The sequence below is a fragment of the Arachis stenosperma genome, chromosome 4 (assembly GCF_014773155.1).
Source record: "Arachis stenosperma cultivar V10309 chromosome 4, arast.V10309.gnm1.PFL2, whole genome shotgun sequence".
NCBI lineage: Eukaryota > Viridiplantae > Streptophyta > Magnoliopsida > Fabales > Fabaceae > Arachis > Arachis stenosperma.
Window position 1 is genome coordinate 17,878,840 of NC_080380.1, and position 16,392 is coordinate 17,895,231.

A 16,392-nucleotide genomic window follows, 5' to 3' on the forward strand; every position below is an offset into this window, starting at 1 on the left:
ATTACTCGAATAAAATTTAAGCACAAAATAGATCTTTAAAATTACTTTATTTTCTTCCACTGCATATTATGAATACATAGTAATCTTTAAATATCGTTGAACCCACAAATTCTAAACAATTAAATGTTGAAAAAAAGGTGTTCCTCTGAAAAAAAATGAAAGAAAATGCAAAAATAATGATGAAGTTCTTCGTTATAAAGTTGTGAGAGTTAGAAGCATTAGAAGTATGAACATTGCTGTTGAAGCATGAAGCAATTTAAATCAGACTCGGCTAATACATGGAGTACACTCTCGTACACTCTTTGTTGTCAAAATCCAAGAAAACAAACTGATAAAGGTAGAAACTCAGATGCAGTTGATAGTTAATAATCGTTGAATGATTTGAAAGATTTGACTAAATTATCATCTAACAATTCTCAGCTATCAATTTTACATGAAATTAGCTGCACCTAAGTTTCTATCAATGATAAAAACTAGACATATGAGTCGTACATGAACTACCACCGACAGTTACTACCACCTGTGTTGCCCATGGTTTCCACCGCCGAATCTCATAGCCTCCTCATCCTTCGTTCGGTTATTGATTCTCTGCTCCAAATGAGCCACCTTTGCTCCAATAGGCCGTCCAAAACCATGTAAAACTCTAATCGGTTTTTTCTCATCAATTCTTTATTCATTTTTCTATTTCTTTTTAATTTTTTAATTAAAAAATTCATGATTTCAAAGAAGAGGGATTTATATTTTTTATTTTTTAATATTTTTTATGAGTGTTTGTTGCTGCAAAGAGATTAATTTCTTTTTTCAAAATAAGATTGGGACTTTGGTTATTTTTAGTTAGTGAGGTATTTTGTTATTAATACGTTGGACCACAAATTCTAAATAATTAAATGTTAAATAAAAAGTGTTCCTCGAAAAAAAAGAAAAAAAAAGCAAAAATAATAGTGAGGTTTTCATTATGAAGTTGTAAGAGTATTAGAAGCATGAACACAGCCGTTAAAGCTTGAAGCAATTCAAATCAGACTCAAATCAGATTCGGCTTACATATGGAGTATACTTTCGTACATTCTTTATTATCAAAATGCGACAAAATAAAATTATAAAAACTAGATATATAGCCGTACACGAACTGCCACCGACGATTATTACCACTTGTGCTGTCGACGATTTCCATCGTAGAATTTCATAGCCTTCTCATCCTCTGTTCGATTATCGATGCTCTCCTTTAAATGAGCCACCCCTACTCCAATAAGCCATCCATGATCACCATAAAACCTTAATCGATTTTTCCTCATCAATTATTTATTCATATTTCTATTTTTTTAATATTTTTAAAAAAATTTCATGATTTCAAATCTAATCACCACTTTTTTATTTTTAATATTGGGGGAGAAGTGGTGTATAACAACGATATGGGGCTGCATGGTGTATAACCGGAGTGTGACGGCCAGGATCGAAGAAATCGGACGGTCCGTTTTGATGAGCTGAAATCGGAGGGTCCGATTTTAGGCTGGGCAGGTACGCAAATCGGACGGTCCGATTTGCGCCCCCAGCCACGTGTCGCGCATGCACGTTGGTCCAGCAAAGATGATCAAATCCCAACCACCCGAGCTCCCTTAAGCCAGTTTCACTTTCCCTTTCCCATTTCACTTTCACTTTGTTCCATTTCTCTTCTCCCATATACCCCACCCCTAAGCCACGGTAGTTCACTCCATTGTTGAAGGTTTGAGCTCAAAAAAATTGGACCACACAGAAAGTATGCCTAAAAGAAGAAAAGTAAAAGATGTGAATCGTCCAGAACTTCATAGTGCTAATTATCTTGATCATCCTAATTATGTAAGTTTTTAATCCAAAATTTTTTATTTTAGTTAAAATAATAATTATAATGTTAGAGATTAGTAATAGTTTATTATAATGATAATGTTAGGAATTAGTGGAGTAATAATATTTAGATATTTGAGTTCAATTAAAATAATATTAGAGATTATTGGGTATTAATATTGTTCAGATATTACATTATAATAATAAATTAATTATTGTTATTAATAGAATAATTGCAATAATAATATTGTTAATAATAATACGGTTATTATAAAATTTTGGATGTATGATAAATAAATAGAATAAGTAATATTAATATTAATTGTTATAACGCTTATTGTAATAATAATAATTATTACTGCTAGTAGCGTTTAATTTAACTATCAGTAGAATAGAATACATATAGTAGTGCTAATGTGCTGTACGTGTGAATATAAATAAGTTAAGTAGTTTTAATTGTTAGTAATAAATAATTTTTTTGTAGTTACTTACTATTGTATTAGTAGTCGTTCGTAAATAAATATTATGAATTAAAAATTGTTGAATTAATTATTTATGTTATAAGTTTAATATAAATAATTAATGAAGGGTTAGTGATTGATTTATTATTGTATGTTTGCTGTTAGAATAGAATAAAATAGAGTAGTTAGTTATTTGAGTATTAGTAGATAATATAATAGTTATTTGTATAAAGTATTGTATTGTATTGTTGTTATTAATATATTTATTGATTCTTATGTGTGGCTGATTATTTGATAATGAAAATTCGATTCTTTTAAGTTTGATTTGTTAATTTATTAATATTATTGTTTTTGTTTAGGGATCTAGAATGTTGCAATGTGACCACTACATGCCGCCGGATCGGTACAATTCAATAGTGGAGGGGTTTTTACGGGACACCGGCTTTTATTATGTTTCACAGATTGGAGTTGTCCAATGTCAGACGGCATTGGTTAATGCTCTGATTGAGAGATGGCGCCCCGAGACTCACAGCTTCCATTTTCCGGTTAGTGAGTGTGCTGTGACACTGGAGGATGTGGCGTTAATTTATGGTCTTCCGACGAATGGTTTGCCAGTTACGGGACCGACACTGAGTAGTTATGAGGCGTTAGAGGCTGAATGCTTGGATCAGTTTGGTGTTGCACCTAGGCAGGCAGACTGTAGGGGAAGTTTCATCAAGTTGACGTGGTTTCGAGCATTGAAGGATCGGTTAGTGTTGGTTGATGATATCCAGATTCAAAGGTACGTGAAGTGCCACATAATGTTATTGTTTGGAACCGTTATGTTTGGAGATAAGTTTGGAGCAGGGGTGCACTGGAAGTTTCTCGCATTACTCCGTAACTTTGCCGAGATAATACAGTTCAGTTGGGGTTCGGCATGCCTGGCACACCTGTACAGAGCTTTGTGTAGGGCAACTCGTGTTGACTGTAAGGAGATTGATGGTCCGTTGACACTCTTGCTTGCCTGGGCTTGGATCCGCCTACCGTTCCTTGCGCCGATTCCTAGCAATCCTCGAATCTTTCCGATTGCAAATAGGTAAATTTAATTACTAAACGCTTTATAATAGTGTATCTTAAATTGAGTTGATAAATGTATATTAACGAATTGCATGATGTTAGGTGGCATAACTGGGAACGTGAGAATTGGCCTTACAGATTGAGGAAACTTGAGCACCTTAGGGGAAACATGGATGCTCTGCAAGAAGGACAGGTCTGTTGTAATAAATACGTAGTTGTTTTCAATTAGCCGTGTTATTATTCATTGTGTAATCCTCGGTTACTTGCATAATGTGTGCAGTTTATTTGGAAGCCTTATGCAATAGGTCGGACCGATCCAGACGTGATTCCTGCTGACATCCGTCAGCATTCGGCTATTTGGAGTGCCACAGTTCCGCTTATATCTTTTGAATGTATTGAGTGGCATGCATCTGATAGGCTGAGGAGGCAATTTGGCTTGACTCAAGGCGTTCCTCAACAAGAGCGTGACCTAGGTGAAGCACACGGCCAAGTTCTAACAGGTCCGAAGAATCAAGATTGGTCTGGAACCCACTCAGTCTGGGTTATGCATTAGATGAACCGGTATAGTCATATTCTTGTTCAAGACACGGTGCCATCACAGCATCAGTCAGATATCTACTTGCATTGGTACCGACGTACATATGGTGACCACTTGCATCTGTCACAGCTCGGACTGGAAGAGAATCAGCACGGTGATCCTATGATTAACCAGGAGAATCAACAAGAACAACCACCGCCACCACCACCTCCCCCCTCACAGACACATGCACAACAAGAGCCTGAGCAGTTCAGTCCATAAATCCCTGATACGCATTCTGCGGATTACTTGAGTATTCCAGTTCACCAGCAGTACTGGAATGTCCCGCACCAAGAATCAGGTGAATATGGTTCATTTAGCCAGTTGCTTGGATTCATGGCTCCTGTGTCAGGTTACTCATACCCAGCATATGGAAACATTCCCACCGACCAGATGGCCCAACCAAGTGGGATTGCTCCAGGTAGATTTTCATTGGATACGAGACCTCGACAGATCACTTCGTCTAGTACTTCCAGAGGTAGGATTTCTGTTTACTCAAGTATGAGTGATGATGCCACGAGGGGGATCATACAGAGTGGAAATTCACGCCGTGTTCCGATGAATCTCATTCTAGAGAGCTACCAGCCAGTTGATGAGGACAATGATGACTATCTGGTTGACCATCCAGATGGGGATGAGGATGAGGATGAGGATGATGATGAGGACGACGATGAAGATGAGGAGGATGGTGAGGATGAAGATGATGGGGGTGATGGTCTGGATGATGTTGGAGTTATTCACGTCTTGGATTTAGTTATTTGTATCGTATGACTTATGTATCTATCAGGTGTTGGACTTATGCATTTAGTGGACTTGTTTAAGTACAATGTGTTGGACTCATTTATGGTTCATGTCTTGGATTTAGTTATTTGTATCGTATTTATTATGTATCTATCAGGTGTTGGACTTGTGCATTTAGTGGACTTGTTTAAGTAGAATGTGTTTGACTCATTTATGGTTCATGTCTTGGATTTTGTTATTTGTATCGTATTTATTATGTATCTATCAGGTGTTGGACTTGTGCATTTAGTGGACTTGTTTAAGTAGAATGTGTTGGACTCGTTTATGGTTCATGTCTTGGATTTAGTTATTTGTATTGTATGACTTATTTATGTTTTAGGTGTTCGACTCACACTAAGGTCACATATGAAAGTCATACAATAAGGTCACATATGAAAGTCATACAATAAAGTCACATATGAAATTCATACCATACATAAAATACTGAAAGTCACACTATAACTGGAGCCCTATTGGGTTGTCGCATCCGGATTACCTGCACCACCACGTTGACAACATCTACTACGACTGTGGCCCTCGGCCCCGCACTGCTTACATCACCTAGGAGCACGCAACATCCGAGTGTCCATCTCATTCAAGAAACGGGTCATCCTTGGCCGACCTTTAGACACCTGTCTAAGGAATGGATTACCTACGAATCGAGGTCCATGATAAACAGGCCATGTTGTGGAATTCCCGAGGGGCCTAAACCTAGCCCTATACACTCGTCGAACCTGTTCCATCTTGTAGACATCATGCACATACAGTTGCCAATCCAGCCGTTGGTTTGCACAACAAGCAAACACATGTCGACACGGAACCCGGTCCACTTGGAATTCACCACAGTCACACCGTTGACGACGGAGGTCCACTGTATACTCCACACCACTGGGACACTCACGCACTTCGAATACCTCGTTCTGTCGGTCAAAGCAACTAACTTGGATGTTACATGCTACCCGCTGATTCGCATGCAATTTGGAGGTTACAAGCTCAGAGAACACATGTCCTGCGTTAATTCGAGCCTCGGCCTCGGCTCTTTTCCGGGTGAACAACTCATTAAGCCTGTAAAACGTTGCCTTAACAAGTGCCGTGACTGGAAGATTGCGAGCCCCTTTCAGAACCGAGTTGATGCATTCCACTAGATTGGTTGTCATGTGACCCCATCGATATCCCCCATCAAACGCTAACGCATACTGCTCAAGCGGAATCCGATCCAACCAGTTGGTATAAGCCTCACCCCGCTCGCGTAAACACTGATAACGTGTCTCGTACTCGCAAACTGTTCGCGAGTATCTTGTCAAATCAAAAAAGACCCACGTTTAAAAAAAGCTCATCATAATAACTGAGTTCAGGAGTAAATGTAATCATAACTATCATACCGATGTTGACGATTAGTTTCTGCAGATACGGAGCCTTGAATTTCCTGAGAAAGTTGGACTCTATGTGTCTGATACAGAACATGTGGAATGCTCTTGGAGGAGACCAAGCTCCATTACTACGAGCAATAGCAGCTCTAATGGAATCGTGCCGATCGGAGATAAGGCCGACACCATCACGTGTCACAACATGCTGTCTCAGGTTACTCAGAAAAAAGTACCAAGTCTCAGATGTCTCTCCCTCAACTATCGCAAATGCAATCGGTACGATGTTGTTGTTGCCATCCTGTGAGACTGCAACCAACAAACAACCCTTGTACTTTCCATACAAATGAGTTCCGTCTACCTGCACTATTGGCTTGCAATGTCTGAATGCTCTAATACAAGGGTAATAACTCCAGAAGACTCGGTGTAGTACACGAATATTAGGAACCAAGTCATCTCCCTGATACGCAGGCATCGTTTCAAAATGAACGACTGCGGATGGCTCCTTGTGACACATAGCCTCAAACCATATCGGCAAGGCTTCGTACGAAGCTTCCCACCGACCGAAAATTGACTCCACTGCCTTCTGTTTTGCCAACCATGCTTTGCGATAACTTATGGTGTAGTTAAACTTTGCCTGTACTTCCGCAATCACTGATTTCACCCTTATAGACGGGTCAACTTCTACCAATGACTTTATTGCTTCTGCAACTGTGTTGGAATCCAGCTTCGAATGATCTTGAGAAATGGTGACCCTAGTACAGGTGTGACTTCCATTGTACCTCCTTATCTCCCAGCAGAACTTTCTGGACATTTTGGTCACCCTGATCAGCCAATCACATCCTGCACCATACTGGGTGCATTTAGCATAGAATGTCGTCGGTTCTGACTCATACACCCGATAATCTACACCTCTGCGGATTGTATAATCTTTCATCGCCTTAATTACTACCTCCCTAGAACTGAACTCCATTCCCACAGTAAATTCGCCATCTGGCATAAGGAGAAGCTCTGCTGCAATCACATCACAAATTTTAGAGTTGTCAGAAGTAATAATCTAATTAACTAATAATCACAGAACGATGTCGTTGGTCCGGCTGAACCGGTCGGCCCGGCTGAACCTGTCATTCCGGCTGAACCGGTCGGTTATCCTGAATAGGTTGGTCCAGCTGAACCGGTCGGTCTGACTGAACCGCCAGGTCCGGTTGACTTACTACACAGAAGACTAACTTATTACATGCTATATTTGGCCTATTTACCGTTGTCTCTACTGTTTCTCATAAACTCAAACCTCATGCTCAAATCATACTATAACAAATCTTAATTTAAATTGATGGCTCACCTGCATTTACATATTAAGGAAACTCTGGCTCATGCATAGCCTCCAAATCCAACGACCGCATGAAACTCGGCTCCACAAAAGGCTGCTGGTTTGCTAGTGCATTTGCCACATCCGCCACATCTGCCACCATAGCCTCGTCAGCTTGATCTTCGTCTACACCCGGATCAACAACTTCGTAGTTACTTTCGAACTCTTCTTCACTATCACTGTTGTAATCTTCCAATTCAATGTCTCGGTCCACTACAGATTGCTCGAACTCGACATACAGTTCGATGAACGATATTCGCGACCGACTTTCAAGATACACTGAAAACATTTCTTGCATGCTCGCTTCGTCGGTCACGTATTTCGTTTGAAATTGCACGAACCCACCAAAGACAGGTACAGGATATCTGTACAGAACACACGACACTCTGCTAGATATTTGAGAATCTATCTTCTCAGAAATGACACCTTTTAATTCTTCAAATGAAAGTGTGAACGGAATAATAATATCCAACGGATTTTCACACACAAACTTTACTCCTTCTGATGTTTGTAATAAAATTTGGCCATGGTAATACACTTTTAATCTTACTCTATCATCCATGATAATAGAGAAGAGCAGATATACAAACTAAAAGAAGAGATCCGGAGATAAGAAGTTTAGATACTTGTAACACCGGAGAAGAAGAAAATGAAATGAGCTGCTCAGCTGCTCAGCCTGAGAAGGAACATATATATATATATATATATATATATATATATATATATATATATATATATATATATATATATATATATATATATCACATTCAAATCGGACCATCCGACCGCTTGCATCCTCTTTCGAAATTTTTTGATCAAGAAAATCGGACAGTCCGATTACTAAGAAGCCCGCCCAAAAATTTTGAAACCCAGAAATCGCTGGGTCCGATTTGATGCTCTTTTTGAAAGAGGCCTAAAATCGGTCGGTCCGATTTTCTTGGGCCAAAAAAACTAAAATCTCCCCACGCATGAAATCGCACGGTCCGATTACCATGCACGCGACCTCACCACGCACAAATCGGACGGTCCAATTTGTGCCCCCTGATCCCTGATCGAAATCGGACCGTCCGATTTCAGTCCGTCAACTAACCGCCGTCATAACTCTGTTAAACACCTCCCATGTCCATAACCGGGCGTTACACCAAACGCTGCATCATATGTTAAAAAATCAGCCTCTAATCACACCAACATATTTATCGTATCTGATTAAAAGTTTTACTGTCATTAACAATATAAAAGTTAAAATCAAATAACTTTCTTCTATTTACATGTACTGCATTAATTGGTGAAAAGAATATAGCCATTGTAGTTACAGTATATTTAGGGATAGTGGCAATGAGTAGGATAGGGTAGGGTTTGGAGCCAATCCTAACCCTACCCACAGGTTGAGATTTTTATATAAACTCGACTCTATCTTACTCGTGGATTAAGAATATCCCAACCCTAACCCTACCTGATCTTATCCGCAGGTTACAAAAAAGATGCAATATTATTATATAATTTGATGATAATTTAAAATCGAATTGATTTTTATGTAAAAAAAAATATCGAATTATTAATGCTAAGGATCTTTTGCATCTAGTGAAAAGTCCTTGGTTCAACATCTACTTGAAACATATTTTTATATAAGTATATAACATATACATATACAAGGTATGAGTTGGTCAGGTAGGATTGAGACTCAACCCGCACCCTATCCGTTCTGCACAAAAATTCTACCCCGTATCTTATTCTATCCGCTGCGAATTGAATTGACAATCCTACTCGATAGAGTAAGATGAGATCAAATTGGGTCCCTACAAATAGAATGTATGTTGTCATCCCTAAATATATTTATGACTACTATAAACGGCATCCTAAAAATATTTTTTTTTATTAAATATAATTAAAATTCACAAAGACTTGTATTTCTGTGTTTGTCTTTATTTTTCAGTCTTTCACATTGTGGATAGACATCAAAGTGAGAACTAATTAAAAAATGATTATATTACATGTATATTAAAATCGGTTACCAAAATCAATTATCAATATAAAATATATATTAGAATATAGATATATATTAAAAATAAATTAAACTTTACATATATTTATATTTTATACATAAATATATTAATAACTGATTTTAATATACGAATAATATTTTTTATTAAAAAATAATATTATACGACATAATAAAAAGTAAAAATATTATTGTAACCCCGTCAAACACGCCCAACCTATCTTTTTCTCAAATTAAATAAGAATTTCACCATGAAAAAATAATTTATTGAACAACTATGTGCATGTTATTTTGTTTAGTTTAGTATCTAGTTTGGTGTTGGTAAAGAGAAGGTAGAAATTCACTAAGCACCAAGAAAGTGCTTCACACTTTTCTGCCGACCCTACAAAATTACAATTTTAATGTATTTTTTATCTTAAATTATTAAAATAAAATCATATCTTGAAATCATCGTACTCCTCCTAGCTTTCTTTTTCATCCTAAGCAATTTAGCACATTAAAAAAACAAACAAGATTACAAGGGAGGGTAAGTGTATGATAATTATTATATGAACTTGTTGGACATTATAAATAACTGTCCCTAAGCTTCTTAGAGTTCCCAAGTTCATTCACCAACAAGCACTTCTTAAAGCACATTTGTATCCTAATAATATTATCACTTTTTAATTAATTTCTATACTAAAATAACATGGTTGTATATACTGACAATGATGAGTACACATCTCCAATCTCTCCAACGAGGTTGTTCAAGGCCTTGGTGGTTGATTCTCACAACCTCATTCCAAAACTCCTGCCACAGGCTGTCGCCGGCATCCAGCTCATTCACGGCGACGGCGGCACTGGAAGCATAAGGCAGATTAACTTTCTTGAAGGTATATATGCCTAACTACTCTTTATCACATATTTAGTGGTTAAATTTCTATTTAATTAGCATTTCATGCTAATCAATCTTTCCAAGAGTTTATGCTATTATGTAAATATATAAATACTTTTATATTTAATATGTCTCTAAGAAGAATTCTCATAAGATTTCTTTCGGTCATAGTTCAGTCCATGATTTAAAAAAAAACAACTAATAAAATGGTCAAATTGGTTCAAATTTTTAATAATTAATTCATTTAAAATAATAAAATAAAAAAATTATGTAAAAATTTATATATTTCATACATAAATATATTATTTTATTATATTCAGTTGAATTATAGATGAACTTTTAAACTTTTTACTGTTATAAAATATTATAAGTTATCTTTTTTAAATTTTAATAAAAATATATAAATGGTTATATTTCTATCAATATTAGTAAAAAAAAAGAAAAAAAAGAAATGCATTGCTTTATTTATTTATCTACTCACTTATTTATTTTATTACTTTGTTGTTGTAGGTGGGGAAGTGAAAAGTGTTAAGAACAGGGTTGATGAGATAAACGAGGAGACGTTAACTTACAGTTACACTGCAATAGAAGGTGATGCATTGAAGGACAAGTTTGCATCAATTGCTTATGAGGCTAAGTTTGAGGCAGCACCAAATGGTGGCAGCATTAATAAGATGACAACAAAGTATTATACTAAAGGTGATGTTGAGATCACTCAAGACGAAATTAAGATTGGGAAGGAGAGGGTATTGGCCATTTACAAAGTTGTGGAAGCATATCTTCTTCAAAATCCTCATGTTTATGCTTGATTTTAATTTATAGAGATTATTATTATTAGGTATAATTTCTAGTTAATTATTATCAATAATAATAACCCTATAAGTCTCTTAGGTCTGTTTCATAGTAAATGTAAGAGAGTCTGAAATATGCTTGCAATTCACATAAGTCATAAATATCAAATCAAAGGATATCAACAAGCTTTTGATGCTTGACAATAAAAAACGGAATAATCTAGGTTCCAGAATCTAGATTAACGGTGTTCTATTTCTGAGGGTGCTGGGATGTTTCAATCAAATAATCAAATAACAATAAGTAAATTTTAGTATAATTAATTAATTATGCTATAATGATTATGTAAATGTTATTAAAATTAAATTTATATTTTTTATATTTTAATAATATTTTTTAAGTAATATTTTAAAAAAAAATATTATTTAATAATAAAAAAATATTACTTTCAATTTTTAGTAATATTTTTTAAAATATTATAATCATTGTATTTACGATGACATAATCATATTAGAATTATTCATAATAATAGTGCTACATAATTTTAAAAAGTTGACCATCTATATCTATTATAAAGAGGATTATCTTTTGTAACTGCTTTCTTGGCGTTTAACTTTTATTTATACATAATTATATTGTTAACTTTTATTTTTCATATTCATTAATAAAATTGACAATTTTAAAATAATTAATTCATTCAATCCACTATTACACATGTCAAGAAATAATAAAATTAAAAAACATAAAACAATTAAACCTTCTTTCACTTTTTTCTTCTCACTCATATCTTTACTTTAAATTTCTGAAAAAAAAACCTTTAAATTAATCAATAAAAATACAATTTAATAGACAATTATATTCAAGAATTATAATTGTTTTATTGTGACCATCTCAAAATCCTATCTTTTAGTTTTTTTCTGTTTTGTCATCAATTTAATAGCAATATTGCCAAATAAGTAGCGTCAGGTCTGTTGTCTCATCATCAATTGTGCTAACATCGCCGTACGCAGCTCTTTTTCGCTACTATGCGGTGCACCATCATTCCTGTCATGGAGCAATCCACATCTACATCAACTTTCATCCAATTAGATACCATGATTCGATTAAATCATAACTAAATAATTCAGAACAACCTTTTTACACTTACACATTTACAACATAATTTAGTACAATATGCATCCAACTCTTCAGTCCATGAGCAAACCGAGACTCATGAGGACTCACTGGTTATATATGATGAAGCCGACATAGCTGAGAGTATTAATATGTGCAAGTATAATCTTGTGGAAAAACTTCTCACCGACAAATCAATTAATCCTAGCTGGATACAAAGTGCTATGACTAATATTTGAAGGAAACCCAAAAGATTCCGCATGAAAGAAATTCATTTCAAACTCTACCAATTTTTCTTAGACAAAGGAATCATATATGGTACGTATCATCATATCCTTAAAGAAAGTCTCTGGATTTTCAAAAATTCATGGCTACTCGTTGAAAAGTGGGAGAGAAACCTTAACCCACGACATATGAATTTCTCTATTGCTAATGTTCATGTGCAAATGTGGAGCTTGCCGAAACATTATAAGACTGACAAATTGGGCCGAAAACTGGCAATTTTACTTAAAGATGTTCTTGATTGCTACCTCTATGATGGAGGCAACAGATTTAAAAATTTCATTAAGGCCAAGGTGAGGATGCGAATTGATAAACCATTCTTGGTGGACACACATATCGGTAGCCATCAAGGCATAATTATGTGGGTTGATTTCAAATATGAAAGATTGTCAACCTTTTGTTACTTTTACAGTCATATTGGACATGATGACACTAATTGTGATGGTTCTACCGAAATAGACGAATTAAATTCTATACAATCACGTGAGTGGAGTATATGGCTTCGTGCTAATATTATGGGAAGGAGAATTCAGGCGGAGGATACTACACAGGATTGCGAGAGCAGTTTATGTGAGGAAAATTTTAAGTGAAGGGATGAAGCAGCAAGGAGACATGAGAAATTCCTTGCTAAACTAGTCAATCTCTCAACGAACAATTCTACTACAACACCAAATTCGGCATTACCTCAGACAAAATAGAAAGTATGGGCAACTGCTTCCTCAGACCTCGAACAAATTCCAATATTACATCCAACCCAGAAATAGGTGTAGTCAGTATATATTGTTAATGATCAAGCACATATTGTTAATGACGGAGTTGCAGTGATGGTCCCACATACGGTGTCACCAGTGACACTAGAAAATACTCCCCTAAAATGGAAGCGAATGGCTAGAGAGATGTACACTAAAGAAGGGCAGTTAGGGGGTCAGCTGGAATCACATGGAAAGAGAAATAATAAGGATGACCATTTTATGGAGTTAGCAGATGAGACTGCCCGAGTAAAAAGACAACATTAAGGATCACACAACTCAGAGACAGAGGCTATGGGGCAGCCATGCCTAGAGCCATGAATTTACTAAGTTGAAATTGACGTGAACTTGGGAACTCATGGGTAGTTAGAGCTTTAAACAAGCCCATTAGTCAACAAGCTCCTATCCTCGTCTTCCTTGTAGAAACTCAAAGGAAAGCTAATGTGATCAATCATTTATAATGGCGAGGACAGTTAAATAATGTAGTAGGAGTAGATTGTTTTGGAGAGGGTAGAGGCTGATATGGGAGTTTAGCGGTTCTTTGGGATAGTGCGATTATTGTGGAAATCCAATCTATATCTTCCAATCATATTGATCTGATTATCCGGGGAAAAAGCAACAACCATCTTTGGTGGACTACCGGATTTTATGGTTGTCCCGAAGCGACGAATAAGCAAAGGTCTTGGAAGCTACTCAAATCACTCAGTTATTCTAATCACATGCCTTGAATGATTTTTGGTAATTTTAATAAGATTTTGGAGCAACGTGACAAACAAGGGACCTACTAATGACATATACTCAGACTATAGGGTTCCGTGAGTCCGTCCAATAAAATAACCTGCTGGATTTAGGCTTTGCTGACCATGCATTTACTTGGTCAAACAATCAAGTGGGTGACCTCAACATCCAAGAGCAACTCGACCAGACTATAGCTAATATTGATTGAAAGGATGCTTTTCCTGATGTAGTCATACAACACCTACAATGGTACAGGTCTGATCAGTGTCCAATTTTACTTGATACTAAAGATAAATGACATCAAAAGAATCGACCTCACCTTTTTTGTTTTGAGGAAGCCTGGCTTAGCAAGACTGAATGTGAAGAAATGGTCACATGACATGGATAGTAGAAAAAATGTTATACAATACTTGTAGAATTGTGGCAAATGTCTTGACGAGTGGGGGCTAACGGAATTTGGGAATCATATCTATAGCTATAAAAGATAAACAAAAAAAGTTGGAGCACTCGCAAACCTCGATACAAAATGAACAAGTGTTGAAGGCTATACGGCAGACCCAATTGCAATTTGATGAACTCTTGAAACAGGAAGAGGTTTGGTGGGCATAATGCTCTAGAGCAACTTGACTCAAGGTCGGGGATCGTAATACCAGATTTTTTCACCACAAGGCCTCTCAAAAGAGGGATAGAAATAAAATTACTCAAATAATAGATGAAGCTGGGATCGTTCATAGAGAAGAACAAAAAATTGAGGGAGTCATAGTCAATTTTTTTCAGGATCTTTTTCGGCGGGAGGCAATTCAAAGTATTGACCAGGTCACAGAGATGGTGCATGATTGTATAACGAATAATAGACTGGCAATACTTCAACCTCACCCATGAAGAAGTTGACATAGCATTAGTTCAAAAGCACCCGATAAAAGCCCCAAGTTCGGATGGAATGTCGACCCTCTTTTATCAGAAAATGTGGAGTATTATGGGTGCCAGCACAACTAATTGGGTGTTAGATATCCTGAACAACAAAGGAGACTTTTTTGTCACAAACAAGACTTTTATTTGTCTTATCTCAAAGGTAAAGGAGCCTAACCACACTAAGCAGTTTAGACTTATTACGCTATGTAATGTTTTGTTTAAGATTATACAAAGACAATTCTTCCTAAGATAGTAAGAGAACTTTAAAGTGCTTTTGTCCCAGGCAGACTAATTACAGATAATGATTTAGTGCCTTTTGAGGCTTTTCATTACATTAGGAAGAAGAAGTATAGAAATAAAGGCTATATGACACTCAAACTTGACATGGCAAAGGCGTATGACCGAATCGAATGGCCTTTCCTCCTATCAGTCTTGCGACAAATGGGTTTTTCTCAATGCTGGATTGACTTAATAGGGGGCGTGTATTAGTACAATGTCATTTCAGATTCTTATTAATGGAATGCCTTCTAAGGAGTTCAGGTCAACCCGAGATATTCAGTAAGGTGATTTCCTCTTCCTATATCTCTTTATTCTTTATGCAGAAGTATTTTTAGGACTTCTACGATGAGCCCAAGAGAGAAACACAATTTGTGGGATCAAAATAGCCAGGATTGCGCCAGAGATCACACATTTGTTCTCTACGGATGACAACATACTTTTCTTACAATCCACTGATCACAACATTGCTACCATGATGGAAATTCTCACGTTCTACCAATTGGCTTTAGGTCAGAGGGTCAACTTGGAGAATCAGAGATTTTGTTTAGCCAAAATATACCTCCTCTCAGACAAACGCTTATCCAAGATTGGTTGAACATTAAGGCTGTCGAACATTACTCTAAATACCTGGGACTTCCTACAGTAGTGGGTTGCTCTAAGAAACAAGTATTTAATTTTATCCAAGGAAGAGTCTGGGTGAAGCTAAAAGGTTGGAAAGAGAATGCTCTATCAAAGGTTGGAAAAAAAGTTTTGATTAAATCGGTCGTACAGTCCATTCCCTCTTATATCATGAGTTGCTTCAAACTTCCCACGAGTTTATGTAATCACTTGGAGGATATGGTTAGTAGGTTCTATTGGGGTAGCCGACAAGGTCATCAAAAGGTTCATTGAGTTGCATGGAATAAACTATGTATAGCTAAAGTAGATGGAGGTTTAGGGTTCAGGAGTTTCGAAGTCTTCAATCATGCATTACTTGCTAAACATGACTGAAAGCTTATTAAATCGCCAAATTCTCTAGTTGTAATGACCTTGAAAGCCAGATATTACCCATGTCAACTCTTTACCGATTCAAATATAGGACACAACTCTAGCTATACCTGGCAGAGTATATATGGCTCTAAGTGGGTCGTAAAGCTAGGAGGTTTTTGGAGGGTTGGCACAGGGGAAATGATTAGAATATGGGATGATCCGTAGCTGCCTAATCAGAATGGTTTTAAAGCATGGAGTAATCT

At 36.5% G+C, this 16,392-nt stretch overlaps 4 protein-coding genes across 4 annotated transcripts; 3 read left to right on the top strand and 1 right to left on the bottom strand.

Annotated features, from left to right (window-relative positions):
• The first annotated feature begins 492 nt into the window (after positions 1-492).
• LOC130974718 (serine/threonine-protein phosphatase 7 long form homolog) lies at positions 493-3,888 on the top strand. The gene is made up of 4 exons (XM_057899574.1): positions 493-576; positions 2,639-3,354; positions 3,438-3,528; positions 3,616-3,888. The coding sequence occupies exons 1-4, from the start codon at positions 493-495 to the stop codon at positions 3,886-3,888; spliced, it is 1,164 nt and encodes a 387-aa protein (XP_057755557.1).
• Positions 3,889-4,683, top strand: LOC130974719 (uncharacterized). The gene is made up of 2 exons (XM_057899575.1): positions 3,889-4,126; positions 4,175-4,683. The coding sequence occupies exons 1-2, from the start codon at positions 3,889-3,891 to the stop codon at positions 4,681-4,683; spliced, it is 747 nt and encodes a 248-aa protein (XP_057755558.1).
• Positions 4,684-5,143: 460 nt separating this feature from the next.
• Positions 5,144-7,184, bottom strand: LOC130974720 (uncharacterized). The gene is made up of 4 exons (XM_057899576.1): positions 7,178-7,184; positions 6,075-7,070; positions 5,345-5,974; positions 5,144-5,253 (listed from the first exon to the last, which is right to left on the bottom strand). The coding sequence occupies exons 1-4, from the start codon at positions 7,182-7,184 to the stop codon at positions 5,144-5,146; spliced, it is 1,743 nt and encodes a 580-aa protein (XP_057755559.1).
• Positions 7,185-10,000: 2,816 nt separating this feature from the next.
• On the top strand, positions 10,001-11,295 carry LOC130977060 (major allergen Pru ar 1-like). The gene is made up of 2 exons (XM_057902059.1): positions 10,001-10,296; positions 10,809-11,295. Exons 1-2 carry the CDS (start codon positions 10,113-10,115, stop codon positions 11,105-11,107), a joined length of 483 nt encoding a protein of 160 aa, XP_057758042.1. The 5' UTR covers positions 10,001-10,112; the 3' UTR covers positions 11,108-11,295.
• The last annotated feature ends 5,097 nt before the right edge of the window (positions 11,296-16,392 follow it).

What these genes read in the sequence shown, in the direction of transcription:
- LOC130974718 (XM_057899574.1), top strand. Translation starts at nt 493, where the DNA reads ATGAACTACCACCGACAGTTACTACCACCTGTGTTGCCCATGGTTTCC. An exon ending in GCCTCCTCATCCTTCGTTCG is followed by an intron (nt 577 to 2,638) that starts GTTATTGATTCT and finishes GTTTTTGTTTAG; the next exon opens with GGATCTAGAATGTTGCAATG. An exon ending in ATGCTCTGCAAGAAGGACAG is followed by an intron (nt 3,529 to 3,615) that starts GTCTGTTGTAAT and finishes TAATGTGTGCAG; the next exon opens with TTTATTTGGAAGCCTTATGC.
- LOC130974719 (XM_057899575.1), top strand. Translation starts at nt 3,889, where the DNA reads ATGAACCGGTATAGTCATATTCTTGTTCAAGACACGGTGCCATCACAG. An exon ending in ACAAGAGCCTGAGCAGTTCA is followed by an intron (nt 4,127 to 4,174) that starts GTCCATAAATCC and finishes TGAGTATTCCAG; the next exon opens with TTCACCAGCAGTACTGGAAT.
- LOC130974720 (XM_057899576.1), bottom strand. An exon ending in GAAACTAATCGTCAACATCG is followed by an intron (nt 5,975 to 6,074) that starts GTATGATAGTTA and finishes ACTCGCGAACAG; the next exon opens with TTTGCGAGTACGAGACACGT. An exon ending in TCATGGACCTCGATTCGTAG is followed by an intron (nt 5,254 to 5,344) that starts GTAATCCATTCC and finishes GCGTGCTCCTAG; the next exon opens with GTGATGTAAGCAGTGCGGGG.
- LOC130977060 (XM_057902059.1), top strand. Translation starts at nt 10,113, where the DNA reads ATGGTTGTATATACTGACAATGATGAGTACACATCTCCAATCTCTCCA. An exon ending in GCAGATTAACTTTCTTGAAG is followed by an intron (nt 10,297 to 10,808) that starts GTATATATGCCT and finishes TTGTTGTTGTAG; the next exon opens with GTGGGGAAGTGAAAAGTGTT.